Source organism: Vigna radiata, unplaced genomic scaffold (genome assembly GCF_000741045.1).
Source record: "Vigna radiata var. radiata cultivar VC1973A unplaced genomic scaffold, Vradiata_ver6 scaffold_267, whole genome shotgun sequence".
Taxonomy (NCBI): domain Eukaryota; kingdom Viridiplantae; phylum Streptophyta; class Magnoliopsida; order Fabales; family Fabaceae; genus Vigna; species Vigna radiata.
Window position 1 is genome coordinate 423,893 of NW_014543982.1, and position 16,562 is coordinate 440,454.

The following is a 16,562-nucleotide window of genomic DNA, read 5'->3' on the forward strand; positions in this document are numbered from 1 at the left end:
ATTTGAATAAGAGAAATTAGATAATGCTCATAAGAAATTAAAAAAAAAAGAATTTAAAGAATTAAAATCAAATTATGAAAATATTCTTGAAGAAAATAAAGATTTGAAAAGTAAAATTTTATATTATGAGAAAGGTAAATATACTAAAAGTGAATAATATATTTTATGTTCAAATAAAAAGAAGTCTCTTGATAAAACAACCAACGGTGAAAGTAGTAATAGGAGGTGTTCATTCCTTGTGGGTTGCAGGTGAAGTGAGTTTCATCTTTTGGAGTAACAAAAAAGGTGTTCTAACATTCAACTTGTTTATTTTCTTTGTGGTTGTAACAGTTTCTTGGTTTATGCTAGTGAAGTGTTAATTCTCGGTTGAGATTAAAAACTGAGTGTAGGATCTCTGTGATCCAAACCAGTATAAAAATTACCTATGCAATTTTCTCTCTTCCTTACTCTTTAAATTTGTTTAAATTGTTTTAAGGAATTTTTACATTTACGAAAAAATTATTAAAAGAACGATTTGCGATAAGAAACCAATTCACCCCCTTTTAGTTTGTTGAACGCGTTAACCATTTCGTTGCATCGCTCTAACAAATGTGATACTCCCCCTATCATGAAGCATTATATCACTTAAACCAGAATAAACAATATGATATTTATCACACTGTAAATTAGATCTCAACAGATCATGTTGAAAACAATATAACAATGTATCAGTGTATACAAATTAAAGTGTATATACTGAATTCAAATGAGATATCATGTGCAAGTCGCAAATACTCAATATTACTATTCAAATGATATGAAGTATAAAGTATAATTGTAGTATTAATTCATGATACCAGCTTATGCAGCAGCATAATAGATAACATCCTAAGAAATTCTGCAACATTGGTGTAATTTTTCAAAAAGAAACATATGTATTAATTTTCAAAACATTTTTGAGCAATATGCAACACGTGACATCTAAGATATGCTTAATGTGAATAGAATAAAAATTAGAACATATTAAGCAGTGAATATCAACAATTATAAGCAATTAAACCAATTAAGCAACTTTTAATCGACTACATTATGTATCTAATCGATTAAAATAACTGCATTTCAAATATTTTAACAGATTATGGATCTGTTTAATCTATTAAAAATTGTGAAGTTGATCAAATACACAGTTTTGATCTTCTAACATTTGAGGATCAGTGTATAACCTGCAAACACAACTTTCTTCATACGGTGCAATGTTAGTGCCAATTAACCATGATAAGAGTAATAATTGTGAAGCAATTTTAAGAATCATGAATGATTATGAATGAGCAATGATCATGCACCGGTGTAATATCAGTTCAGATTGCATTCATTTAATTCAATATCATTCAATCATTTCATCAAATGATTTCAACAATTCCATCTAGATATCAATCGTCCAATCAATCATATAGATTGCATTCAACCAACAGACACAGGATATGAAATCAAAATCTAAATATCATTAATTTAGATAAAACACCCAAACAACGGAATATAAAATTGTTTAAAGGAGCAGGACCTTATGGCCAAATTACATATGTTAAAGACCAAAACAGGACAAAAAAAAAAAAATTTCTCCTAGTCCCTATTCTAATTTGAGATATCTATATACTCTTCTTCAGCCTGGTCCTCTTCATCAATTTCATCATTTTCAAAAGTTCCTCCAAACATGTTAATATCAAGTACTTCATCAAGCTTCCTATGAACCCTCTATAATGATTTCTCAATTCTATTGAGTCTGGCAGATTGCTTCTTAAACTGATCTACTACAAACTTTTCGAATTCAGATTTGGGCTTGAAATTGTATTGAGATTTATCAACCTTCAATGGTTCAACCTCTTCAACAATCGGTACATGCTCATCCTTGAAAACCCAACCATTTTCATTCTTCCCTAGCCCCATGTGATGCAAAGCTAACTTCTCACTCTGATTCTTTCTGCTGCAACTCAAAGTAAGTTCATCCGTAAGGTCAATATAGTGATGACGCAACATAAGGAAGGTGATGAATTTGCTGTTTCAAAATCTTGATCATATGATCACTTACAACAGCTATCCAATCAGTTTGAATCTTTGATCTTAGTGCATGAGTTAAATATACATCTTTAGTGGTCAGTTGAGCATGATTACCTCCCCTAGGTAATATTATCCAAGCTACACAAAAGCACACAACCTTTCATCCCTCTGCATTCCACCACCCTTAAGGTGAAGTCTCTTGGTTTATTAGGAAACCTCAAGCAATCCTTATAAATGGTCATTTTATTAATGTCAGGAAAACCCATATGAGACTTGTGCCTTGTTAAGATCTCGGTAAGTGTACCGAATTATATTAAGTAATATAAAATGATAAGATTAAGTATCGTATCTTAGTACACTCACGACACTAAACGATTGTATAATTACTCAACTAATTAAGATTGAAAATAATATTTTGTTGGTTTTAAATGCCAATACAATCAAAGTAAATATGAATGCAAATTGATCAATTGAGGATAAACACTAGAATTAATGGAAGATGTTGATAATATGAGATGATAATGTTGTTGGAGTTTAGATGTAACCATCCTTACTTTCATGCATATAAGAATTCATCTTCTTCATTAAATTGTTAACGTCACTCTCTAAATTACTTAGAACCCGATGCCTCGGCGTAAAAAGCCTATCCTTAATTATTATACCACAATCTCTTGCATTCCTAATAATTAATTCTGCATTACGAATAGAAGTTTAAGACAACTAAACATCATATCCCTATCCTTAGGCAATATTTCTTTTGGGAGAAATTCTCCAGATCTAGGTTTCCAAGTATTTCCCAATAACAAAGAAAACCAAAAATCATGCCATGAGTGAGCAAAACATTGTTAGCAAAATGACGAAGATGAAGTTTTGATGATGCCCAAATCAAGTCAAGAAATATCAAGATTCATGAAGATCCTTTAAAGACTTATTTTTGTTATTAAAAGCTTTTGTAATAATTGTAGTTTATTGTTTAGGACTTAGATTTTCATTGGTTTTGATTCCATGTACTTTCATACATTGTAATTAGTGTTAGGAGTCAAAATCACATTGTTTTAATCGATTAAAACTAGTATTAATCGATTAAAACGAGTAAAAGCTGAAAACTCAACTGATATATAAATAATCGATTAATACTTAATTTAATCGATTAGTTAATCGATTAAAATCAGAAATAATCGATTAATACTAGCCGTTGGAGGTTTCATATTTGAAAAACTAGTCGTTGCACTTAATTTAATCGATTAACAGTAACATTAATCGATTAAAAGCGTTAAATGGCAAGTTTTGTAGAATGGAAGAGTTTTTGCTTGAGTCTATATATAGGCTCTCTTTACCCATCAACTACAACTCTTCCCTTGTGCTTTAGAACTCAGAAATCATTGTGAATTGTGTGTTCTTGTTCGGCTTGAGAAACTCTCGTCTGTGGAGTTGGTGTAATGGTACTACGGTGACAAAGGAATAGCCGGTTCATCCTTGGTGCGTTTAAGGAGGTGTGTGAAAGAGGATCATCCTTCGTGAAGTATTCGGAGGAGGTGTTTCATCCTTCGTGAAGTATTTAGAGGAGGTATCTCATCCTTTGTGAAGATTCAAAGGAGGTGCAGGTTCATCTCTCGTGGTATCAAGAGAGGTGGTTTCTAAACTCTTACAAATTGTTTCTTTGAGATTGTAATTTATAATTGTTTTGTGCCTAGTGAACTGTTTATCTCGGTTTGAGATAAGCGACTGGACGTAGGATTGGTAAGACCCGAACCAATATAAAATTCGTCTGTGCAAATTTCTCTCAACCTTACTCTTTTATTTATATTTATTATTTGCGTAGTAAGATAAATTGTGTAGAAATTAATAGGCACACATTTATATTAGAAACCCTCTTGGTTTGTTATTCCACACTAACAATTCCGCTGCAGCAGTTCTAACAAACATAACAAGCAATGAGCAAAGGAGAAAATCCCTTACAATTAATGAAAGAAGCATATAATAATTCAGAACAAATTAAAATACATGAAAGTTTAGAGGTTACATCTTCCTTGACAACAAATGAGTTTAGTTCTCCATTGTCATGGAGAAACTAGGTATACAATTTTCCAGAAAGGGTAGTTTTCACTCGCAAACAGTGGTGGTCTGTCTGTAGATGCACCTTCTCCAAAATTTTGAGATGTATTGGCCACAAGGAACAATTTAATCGATTATACGTAAAACCTAATTGATTAAAATTCGAATTCTTAGCTCTTGTGCCAATTGTAGAAAAAGTTTGGCCAATTATCTCAACCAAGAGGGGGGGAGGGGGGTGCATTGGTTTTCCCTTTTAAAAAATTGTTCTTTCAAAAGCTTTTCAAAATCTTTGATGTTTTCTTAGAATGCAATCAAACAATAATATGAACAATAATAAAAGAGAAGGGAGATATAAAGATCAACATAGAAATTTATACTGGTTCAACCAAGCTTACATCCAGTCTTTCTTCAATAACCTAAGTTGAAGGGAACCGTTATATTGATAGAGTTTTACAAGCAAGAAATACAAAGAACTACCCTATCAAATGTACTCTCCTTTCCCAACTCAATATAACGTATAACACAAGACTTGAATACCTCACATTCTCAACCCAGAAAGCTATCCCCACTCTGTCACCTTAGAGTAATCCTAACTCTAAGAACTAGAACACACAATATCCTCTTCCTAGCTCACAGCAACAGGGAAACACAATCAACCTGATTGTAGATGAACACTGATCACAACAGAATACACCAGATGTGCAGATATGATCAACAATGTGAAAGCACTTCAATCTTGCAACAATCTTTATGGATTTTCTTCCAATTAAGCAATCTTGATTCTCCAAGATGATCAAGACGCTGCAATTAAATCTCAACAACCAAATTAATTATGAAAGTTTAATATCATAAAATCATTGAGAGGAAGAGAACAATATACCTATTTATAAATCATTGTCATTTTGTTGTGAAAAAACTATAAAATATCTGTTTTGTCATCATAAAAAACTCTTATATGAGATAAGTGTTGAGTTGTACATAGTTCACCTATCAACAATAATAACTCATGAATAATATCACATACATTAGTTCATTCACTATCAACAAATATTATATTGTCAATCAACAAAATTCCACCAAAGTAATCTACAAACATCACATGTTTAATAATAAAACAATCACTACAACAATTCTTGGAATTACCAACCAAAATAAATCTATTAAAAGTAAACTGTTAATGATGAGTTTTGAAATTTTAATTATTGACAAATTTTATCCACAAATCTATTATTACCAACATGTTTTTGTAAATGATTGATTTTTTTTTTCTTTCGATAATCGATAATTTTATTGTTATTGAAATAGTAAAAAGACAATTACAGAGATATTAATACGTCACATATTCATTAATATATTTTTTTCTATTTGTTATTTTCATGACTTTATATTATTTTTCATATTTAATTTCCTATATTTTTTCTTAACATTAATTAATTGATGTTTCGAAGAATCTCATAATTGATATAATATTGTTATCATAGAGATAATATTATTAGATTAATAATTGAGATATATTTATTTGTTTTTAAGTTTGAAACTTTTATTATAATTTTGTTCTTAAAATATGTTTTAGAGTATCGAAGGAGAAAGATATTTAAATTACATTTGTCTTTTAACACTTAAGCAACATGATAACTTTGAATATACCAGAACGATAGAACAATACATCTTTTAGTTTTTCTTGTATTTAAATATATTAGTTTTTAGATTTGGAGGTTTCATTTGATATCTTTTACTTTTTTTTCAGTTATTTATGTTTGATTTTTTTAATATCCAGTCATTGAGTCTAAACTGTATTCATGTAACATGTGTTTAATGTGACAATTTTTTCTGCAAATACTACAACATTTATTGTTTGATGTTTTGTGTGAATTCCAATGTTGGAAGTTAAACTCCTTCATCAACTATCTCTTGGAGTCTGCTGCATAGGTTGTCAAGATAAAAAGACTCCAAATTTATGTCAAGGAGGGTCTCTCTGAGCTTAGTATGATTATCTCTCACCTTCTTGCTGGTTTCATTCTCCTCATCCATCACAATGCTCACAGCTTTGCACACACTCTCCTTTGTGTAATTTCCATTGTCATCTTTCTCCACTTCCACACCAACCTCTAAGTTGTTGGCCATCATCCTTGCATTCAGAATCTGATCACCAACATTAGGCAGCAGTACCAACTGACACTTGTTCACCAGTGCCTCAGACAAAGAACCAGAACCACAATGTGTGATGAAACACCCCACAGAAGGGTGTGCAAGAATCAACTGTTGCATAACCCAACCTCCATAAACAAACCCTCTCCCTTTAACCCTCTCTTCAAACCCTTCAGGCATTGCTGATTCCACTGTCTCAAACCCTACTGGGGGCTTCACTGCTGCCAAGAATGGCATGCCAGTCAGCTCAAGACCAAGCACCAGCTCTTGGAACTGCTCTAACCTCAAAGTGCACTCACTCCCAAAACAACAATAAACTACTGATCCTTCCTCAAACCCTCCAAGCCATGTGGAGAATTTTTCCTCCAACTCTGAGGTTGGTGGCTCTAGAATAACTGGACCAGTTGCAAGCACAGGCTTCTTGAACTGGCTTCCAATGTAATCAAGATAAGGCCCTTCGATTTCTCTGCATGTTCTGTATGCCAACACATCAGCTTCATTCAGTGCTATGAATTGGCGATCGTAGAAGAGAACATCGCTCCCAAACGTGTCCTTTCGTTTCCCGGCAAAGGCACGAGCCTCATGAGCATGAAGCTTGATGGAAGAGTCAGGGTACCTGTGTTGCATATTTCAGATACCAATCATAACTACACAACATATTCATATAATTCATATCTATATCTTTAAAACCTAATAAATATAAAACTTAAAGAAAAAGTCTATATATATTTAAAACCTATGTGAAAGAGTATTGATGATTAAGAGAGTATACCCTTCTGGGGGTTCCATGAGGTCAGTTTCTGATAGGTCAATCCCTTGGTAATATCTGGCAGGTGGAAGAGTGTAACCAATCATGACAGAGCTAGCAGTGCAATAGTGCACAGCCTTGATGCCTAATTTCTTGGTCAAGGTAGGCATCCAATGTGTGAAGTCATAGAAAACAAGTTGAGGTTTGAGATCAGTGAGAAGGGTTTCTATGTCATCTCTGGTTAGATCCATGGCTGTCATGATGTTTGGTTGCAAAGGGTAAGTGACATCTGCAGTGGTTTGTGCATCAGGGGGAAGACCTTCAACGTGAGGAACTGTGATGGTAACGAATGTGATCAAGTGAGGATGCAAGTTGTATGGTTCCAACTTGGCCTGTGCTTTTGTGGGTGTGATGAAGGAGATTCTGTGACCCCTTATGGCCAACTTGTTGCATAGATGGAGGAATGCTGTTTGGTGACCCATGGCCAGCCATGGATACATAGCTATGTGCAAAGGACGTGGCTCCATAGAAAGAAGAAAATTGAGAAAAGTGAAGCAAATGAAATTGCAGAGGTGAGATAAAGTGGAAAGAGAGTGAGATTGCTAACAACATGGAGAAGAAACGATAGTCACGGAGATCCTAGGGTTCTTGTGGTTTTGTTTTCTGTGTCATTGTTTTCAATTGAATTGTGGTGGGTGAGCTTGTACATAGGAATCTGGTGGTCATCACACACCTACAACTATTTTCAGTCATACATATTCACACCCTTTTCATTTCATTTTCCTCTGTACAATAAAATATATCAACTTTTTATCTATATTTATTCTTATCATTTAAATATTATGTTGTATTATTAAAAGGAATTGTTAAGTAATTTTTTCTTTTTTGAGAAAAAAATGTGCTTTTTTCAAGAATTTTAGAGGAATTATACTTTGAAATGTTATATTGAATTTTTTGAGCAAATTGCTTTCAAACATCCTTTCATTAGGTAAAAAGAGAAGAGTTGCATATTTTTATAATAAAAAAATGTGGGATGATATTTTTAAAATTTATATAAACTTTTATACATTGGAAGTAGGTCACAGAAAACATGTTAACAACTTTTAAAAATGTGGGTCACAGAAAACATGTTAACAACTTTGATTTGTTCTTTTTCATATTTTTCTTTAGAATAAATGATTTTTTGAGAGTTTCTTTTTTGGTAATGGCTTTTTTGTGTTCTAGCCATTAATTTCTTCTGTGTTTTGAACTTTTTCTATCATTGACCGCTTTCTTTGTTTACAAGAGCTCAATTTGCTAAGGTAAATGTTTTGTATCTCTACTTTGTTGGTGAAATTTATTGTTATTTTGTGGATTTCAATAACAAACATTACATATATATTTTCATTATTGATTTTTAATTGTTCAAATTTAAATTTTGGAAAATTTTCAAATAAACTGTTTCTGCTCTTTTGTGCATTGTTCCAACGGCTTTGTGTATGTTATCCATCTTAGAAAAGAATAATAATAACACAAATTTGTTCTCTTTAGACTCTTTCTTTCTTTCTTCATCTTATATATGCATCATTATAATTAACCGAGGTTAATGATTGTGTCAACCTTTAATTTTTAATTCCATTGGCATTCAACATCGCATGAAGTGATTTTCCACGAAGAATGACGAAGACGGATTTGCAAGATATTTTATGCTGATTTCAGCATATTTGTGAAAAAAGAGAGCAAAGAATTGCAAGATACATTTCTTTCTTCTAACTCCGAAAGTGTTCGGATTTGGAAGGAATTATTTCAAAATATGAGAGAAAGGATGGCTAGAAAAGGAAACATGTTAAATGATGATGTATGTTTTGATGTTTCTAAATCATTGTTTGAAAGTAGTTAAAACAAAATAACAAAAAATACACCTAGAGAAAAATTATTGTTTATATGACTTTGTTATGCCACGTGTTTAGTTTTTATCAACATTCAAAAAGCAATAAAAGAAATAATAAGTTTTATTTTATGTTTTAAATGCCTTTAAATGCTATTATTAATCAATATTTTATTTATTAGGATTAAGTGAATAATTAATTAAAGAAATAAAATATATAATAACTAATTATATTATTTTATTTTTACTTAATTAAATATCCTATTTATAGTAATAATTAAATATCACATAATTGTTTATTTTATTTAAATACAAATTTATTTTATTTTCAAAATTAATTTTATTTTTTTTTCTCTCTTATAAAAAATTATTTCAATTTATTAAATAGCTAAACTTATTAAAAAAATTATTTCAATTAATTAAATTACAATATTTTAAATTTTAAAAATTAATTTTATTTTTTTCTCTTATAAACATTTTTACATTTCAATATAACATTAACAATTATCAATTTGGTAATTTTTAATTTCTATCCGTTAAAACAAAATGACAAAGATCACATGTGGAGAAAAATTATTGTTTGCATGACTTTGTTACGCCACCTCCTAGTTTTTTTACCAACATTAATAAAGCAATGAAAAAATAATAAGTTTTATGTTATGTTTTAAATGCCTATTATTGATTAATATTTCATTTATTAGAATAAAGTGAATAATTAATTAAAGAAATAAAATATATAATTAATAATTACATGATTTTGTTTTTACTTAATTAAATATCCTATTAATAACAATAATTAAATATCACATAATTATTTATTTTACTTAAATAAAAATTTATTTTATTTTCAAAACTAATTTTTATATTTTTTTCTTTCTTATATATAAAATTATTTCAATTTACTAAATAGCTAAACTTATTAAAAAAATTATTTCAATTTATTAAATTACAATTTTTTAAATTTTAAAAATTAATTTTTACTTTTATTTCTTTATAAACATTGTTACATTTAAATATAACATTAACAATTATCATTTTTAGTAATCATTAATTTCTACTCGTTAAAACAAAATAATGAAGAATACAGGTGGAGAAAAATTATTGTTTGTATGACTTTGTTATACCACCTGCATGTTTTTTAGTTTTTTTACCAACATTGAAAAAGCAATAAAAAAGTAATAAGTTTTATTTTATGTTTTAAATGCCTTTAAATGTTATTATTGATTAATATTTCATTTATTAGGATTAAGTGAATAATTAATTAAAGAAATAAAATATATAATAACTAATTACATGATTCTATTTTTACTTAATGAAATATCCTATTAATAGCAATAATTAAATATCACGTAATTATTTATTTTGCTTAAATACAAAATTATTTTATTTTCAAAATTAATTTTTTTTTCTCTCATAAAAAAAATTATTTCAATTTACTAAATAGCTAAACTTATTAAAAAATAATTCAATTTATTAAATTACAATTTTTTAAATTTTAAAAATTAATTTTTATTTTTATTTTTTTATAAAAAAATTTACATTTAAATATAATAATAACAATTATCATTTTGATAATCTTTAATTTCTACTCGTTAAAACAAAATGACGAAGAATACATGTGAAGAAAAATATATTTTTTCATGACTTTGTTATGTTACCTACCTACTTTTTTTACCAACACTGAAAAAGCAATAAAAAAATAATAAGTTTTATTTTATGTTTTAAATGCTATTATTGATTAATATTTCATTTATTAGGATTAAATGAATAATTAATTAAAGAAATGAAATATATAATAACTAATTATTTGATTTTAGTTTTACTTAATTAAATATCCTATTATTATCAATAATTAAATATCACATAATTATTTATTATACTTAAATACAAATTTATTTTACTTTCACAATTATTTTTTTTTCTCTCATATAAAAAAATTATTTCAATTTAGGAAATAACTAAACTTATTAAAAAACTTATTTCAATTTTATAAATTACAATTTTTAAAATTTTAAAAATTAATTTTTATTTTTTTCTCTTTATAAACATTTTTACATTTAAATATAACATTAACAATTATCATTTTGTTAATCTTTAATTTCTACCAATTAAGCAAATTTTTTAAATTTGTCACATCAATCAAATCTTAGACTAATTCTCACAAACTTTACTTATGTAAGAACCTGGAAAATAAAAGTAAAAGAGGAAATTGACTTTGTTAAATAATGAAACGAGTAATTTCTTTAAAAACGATAATATAATATATATAATTTTCAATAGCTCGATTCATTACCTTAAACATTCCATCTCTCTAAAACTCTTATTCTCAAACCATTCTCTGCCTTCTCTATAATTTCTCTCTTCACTGAGTTATTCGTTCAACGATCAGGAGGTGCCTAAGCAATTCTAGCGTTGTGGGCTTCGAATTCAACCGATCAATTATGTATCCTTCTGTTGGTAAGCATCTTGCTTGTTTCTCCGAGCTTTATGAACTGTGATCATGCAACGTTCCTACTTTGCATGTGTTTGACAGTTCCTCTCTTCAAATTCTTAACTCAATTGAAGTTTAAGAACTATTTTTCCATCACCAATTTGTAACCTGTAGGTGGGTCTAGCCTTCTCTTGAGTTACGAGCGAGCTGTCAGGGTTCTTGGTACTGTCTTGGTTGATCAGAGGTAAGGAAAGCTGGGATTTTGTTTCTAATCTATAAAATGTTTGTATGAGTGAATTTAGGTGCTACTAGAATTGCTAAATGTTGTATGTGTGGACCGTGTGATGAAAGATGGTGTTGATTGAATTGAATTTATGAATTTATATGTTAGAACGTATACTCTTTGGATTTGTGAACTATGAAACTGTGACTTGATGCAATTGAACTGTTTTGATTGAGGTATAATAATGAATCTGGATTGCTGGAATCATGAGAAAACTATTATGTAAGTTCTTAAATAGGGGGTTAAGTGGTGTTTGATGTTTAAGTCATTTTAGAGAGGAAGTGAGGGAGTGATTTTGGGATTTAGGGGTTTGGGGCTGTACTAGAGTATTTAGACAGTTGAGGTAAGACATTTGTGAATTATTAGAAGCATCAAAATGGTCAAAAAAAGTTTTAAAATGGTAAATTTAGATTTGAGTCTCTAGGTTGATGAAATTGAAGTTTTAGAGTATAAATCAATGCATAATCACTAAATAATGATGTTAGGAAGAGTTATAATCATCTAGGCAAGTTTAATTCAGCATATACATCGATCTAGGGGTGTTAGAAGTTCACTAAAATTATTAGAGTAGGTGTTTCGGTACGTATTTTTGGGGACCGAGACACTAACCTTTTCTGACGTGGCTTTGTCGCTTTCCGATGCTTGAACTGGGTTCTTCGCTTGTCTTCTTTTTTCCTTGTTGCTCGATCGCTCGCAACCTTGGTTGTTCGGTGATCTTCAAGCTTTGACCGCTTGTCCGACTTCCCGGTGGAGAGGGGGAGGTACCTGCAAAAGGTACTCCGACGCCCAAGTCAGGCGTGTATTGAAGAGCCTCGGCTCTTTAGAAAGTGATTTGGTATCACAGTAGAATATTTCTGAGTGTGATTGGAGAGTAATTTGAAAGTGATTCGAAGATGATAGGAAGATGATTAGAAGGTCCCTGGCTTGTGCCCATGGCTCTCTGATATAAGTCCAACAGAATGTAAACAGAAAATAATATAAACAAACTTACTTGAAAATCTTGTTAGTTGCTAAATATCTTTAAATAGATATTCTTTGATTATTTTATATCTTTAATAAAATATATCGTAACCGCTCGGCCCTGATATCATATTGTACATTATGCCCCCCAAGTCCGAGTTAAGCGTTAGGCTTTAGCCATGGTTAACTGTAGGACTTATGAGTTCGGGGGAGGTTGTTCTCGTTGTATTGAGGAACTTGCTTTGCACGTGCTTCCGAGAAAGATTTACTTCTTCGGCCTTCAACATGAACCGAGAGGGATTTACCTCTCGGCCTTCAATATGTATGAACCGAGAGGGATTTACCTCTTCGGCCTTTATTATGAACCGAGAGGGATTTACCTCTTCGGCCTTTAACATGAATCGAGAGGAATTTTACCTCTCGGTCTTATTCATTAACGAGAGGGATTTACCTCTCGGGCGAGGGGGATTTACCGCTCGGCCTTTGTTTTCAACTTTCTAGTTGACGAGAGGGATTTACCTCTCGATTTTTTCTTCAACGAGAGGAATTTACCTCTCGGCCGAGAGGGATTTACCACTCGGTCTTTGTTTTCAACTTTCTAGTTGACGAGAGGGATTTACCTCTCAATTTTTTCTTCAACGAGAGGAATTTACCTCTCGGCCGAGAGGGATTTACCACTCGGTCTTTGTTTTCAACTTTCTAGTTGACGAAAGGGATTTACCTCTCGGTTTTTTCTTCAACGAGAGGGATTTACCTCTCAGTCGAGAAGGATTTACCGCTTGGTCTTTAATATAAACCGAGAGGGATTTACCTCTTCGGCCTTCAACATGAACCGAGAGGGATTTACCTCTTCGGCCTTCAACATAAACCGAGAGGGATTTACCTCTTCGGCCTTCAACAAAAACTTTTGACGAGAGGGATTCACCTCTCGGTCTTCAGTATCAACGAGAGGAATTTACCTCTCGGCCGAGGGGGATTTATCGCTCGGTCTTTAACTTCAGATTCTTTTGGGGGGACTGTCTTTGATTTATAGTCCATGGGGGATTGTCCTTGATTTATAGTCCATGGGGGACTGTCCTTGATTTATAGTCCATGGGGGACTGTCCTTGATTTATAGTCCATGGGGGACTGTCCTTGATTTATAGTCCATGGGGGACTGTCTTTGATTTATAGTCCATGGGGGACTGTCTTTGATTTATAGTCCATGGGGGACTGTCTTTGATTTATAGTCCATGGGGGACTATCTTTGATTTATAGTCCATTGGGGACTGTCTTTGATTTATGGTCTTGTGACCTGCAAGATATATAATATAAAAAGTATAGGCGAGATCATTCGGTCTTTGGTTAGATGGCAATATCTCGTAATAGTATTTGAAATGCCCTCTTCCCGCCTTTCTTCGATGAAGGACCTGCAAACTTAGTTGTTTGTGATAATAAAAATTTGATTCACTTTTTTGGTGAAGTGAGAGTGGACCCCTTCGTATATATTATATAACATGTATACAATGAATGTTTTGGTAAAATATACTATGAATTACACCGAGTAAATAACACATAAACAAGGCCTCAAAGCCGTCTTGAGAACTTAAAGGTATTGGTATTGATAATTATCTCAATAATCCTTCTGATTATTTTGATCATATCAAATATATTTCGGTTTCAACAATTAAATAATATATTTATGGTTATATATTACATTTGGTGTAGTATATATTTTATACGACTATAATATATATGGCATGCCACATACGACTATAAAATAAGGATTGTAACAATAATCTTCTTTCGAAGTTTGAAAAGGAAACCTCTATTAATTATGCGACGTGCATCAGTATATATTATATTATAGATAAAACATTATATCTCTAATGTTTATATAATAGATATTATAATATCTAATATTCATATTTTATGGTGGTTTCAAATGATATCTAGGCAGATACTTTATTGTTTTACTTTCATATAAAATATTCATATTTCAAAATACTTATCTTGTTGATGACAAGTTGTGTAGCTTTTTGTTCTTCTGAAAATTTTTGGTGTTGATCCAAAGCAGTGATGTTGAGACCGAACGCTTAGTCTTTGTTTCTGATCATCTCTATGGTGTTTTGTTGTTCCTTCATGCTCCTCGTGGTCGCCATTTGGGTTTGTCGCTCGGCCCCACGGTGGGCGCCAAAATGTTTCGGTAGGTATTTTTGGGGACCGAGACACTAACCTTTTCTGACGTGGCTTTGTCGCTTTCCGATGCTTGAACTGGGTTCTTCGCTTGTCTTCTTTTTTCCTTNTTGCTCGATCGCTCGCAACCTTGGCTGTTCGGTGATCTTCAAGCTTTGACCGCTTGTCCGACTTCCCGGTGGAGAGGGGGAGGTACCTGCAAAAGGTACTCCGACGCCCAAGTCAGGCGTGTATTGAAGAGCCTCGGCTCTTTAGAAAGTGATTTGGTATCACAGTAGAATATTTCTGAGTGTGATTGGAGAGTAATTTGAAAGTGATTCGAAGATGATAGGAAGATGATTAGAAGGTCCCTGGCTTGTGCCCATGGCTCTCTGATATAAGTCCAACAGAATGTAAACAGAAAATAATATAAACAGACTTACTTGAAAATCTTGTTAGTTGCTAAATATCTTTAAATAGATATTCTTTGATTATTTTATATCTTTAATAAAATATATCGTAACCGCTTGGCCCTGATATCATATTGTACAGTAGGTATTGGAGGTTAGAGTCGCATAATTATGCAGATTTAGAGTGTTGCAGATTATGCAGACTCGTTGTGCGAATTAATTCGCATAACGAGCTACCCTGGAGAGTTGTTCTCTGCCAAGGCATTCGCATAGCGACTCCTTTGTGCTACGCGAATTGCTGTAGAGGGTTCCCCTTTGTTTGATGAGTAGTTTTGCTACTGGTGTTAATTTTTTAGATAATTAGAATAGCGAAGAAGAGGCGTTTTGGGAGAGGGTGAGGTTTGAAGCCTCTGTGGGTTAATTCGTAAGGCGAGACAATTCGCTATGCGAATTAACTGGGAAGTGTAGTCTCTGCCTGAGGACTCGCTATGCGAATTAGATTCGCTATACGAATGTCTGTTAGTTTCGCATAGCGCACATGTGTGCTGAGCATATTCATTTTGTATGGTTTGCTCTTTTCTTCTTTTGTCTTGATTGGTTGATGATGTGTGATTGGTATATGACTTTATGTGGCATGAAATGAGGCGACATAAATAACAAAAGGTTACTTATGATTGAAATAGTAGAAGATTGTGATTAAGATGATGTAATTGAGAATTAAAAGTCATATCTCTTTGTGAGATACTTGTAGTGTTTAAAATGAATATATGAGCTCAGTCTTGAGGGTTATCCTAACACTCTAATGATATTTCATTCTCACATAGAGAAGATTGATGCATCTGGTGAGAATAGTATGAGGTCCTAGTGTAGGCGCTACCTTGAGACCTATTGCGCGGTAATGAACTTACCTTGTGTGTGGTAAGGTGAAACCCATTGGCAATGACTTTGAAAAGTAGTAAGGGCCACCAAAAGTGCACAACCCGCCATAGCTCGATATTTATTCTAAGTTCGGACGAGTCTAGTTTAAGTTATAACATAATATGAGGTTTTGTTTGTTTACTTGTATGAGTTTGATATCATAATTCAAATGTTATTAGATAACATGTATGCTTTTAAACCTAGCTTACCCTTTTGCTTGTTTTGTGTTTGTATGTGATGTCTTCTTTCCTTTGCTATGATCATCCCTTGGATGTGAGTAGAGGGAGATGAGGTTTTTGTTGAGCAGGCACTGGATGGAGCTGAAGCTCTTGAGTAGGTGGTATAGGCTTGTAATGCTTACCTTAGATTAGTGGCTTGTACATGGAGTTTTAAATTTTATAGTTATTTTGGATGATTGTAGAATATAATACTTTATGTATTTTGTTGGATGACTATATTACTCTATCATGCATGTAACTTCTCCTTATTATAGTTTATACTATATATTTTGGGATGTTACAACTTCCAAATCCACCCTCAGTTACCTCCAAATC

General features: G+C 31.9%; 1 protein-coding gene across 1 annotated transcript; it reads right to left on the reverse strand.

Annotated features, from left to right (window-relative positions):
* Positions 1-5,976: 5,976 nt before the first annotated feature.
* LOC106755140 (UDP-glycosyltransferase 79B30) lies at positions 5,977-7,512 on the reverse strand. Its single transcript, XM_014637236.1, has 2 exons — positions 7,010-7,512; positions 5,977-6,853 (listed from the first exon to the last, which is right to left on the reverse strand). Exons 1-2 carry the CDS (start codon positions 7,510-7,512, stop codon positions 5,977-5,979), a joined length of 1,380 nt encoding a protein of 459 aa, XP_014492722.1.
* Between the last annotated feature and the right edge of the window lie 9,050 nt (positions 7,513-16,562).

Bases quoted from the DNA above. Each gene is read 5' to 3' on its own strand.
- LOC106755140 (XM_014637236.1), bottom strand. From the start codon at position 7,512: ATGGAGCCACGTCCTTTGCACATAGCTATGTATCCATGGCTGGCCATG. The intron at 6,854-7,009 runs GTATACTCTCTT...TATGCAACACAG, and splicing joins CTCATGGAACCCCCAGAAGG to GTACCCTGACTCTTCCATCA.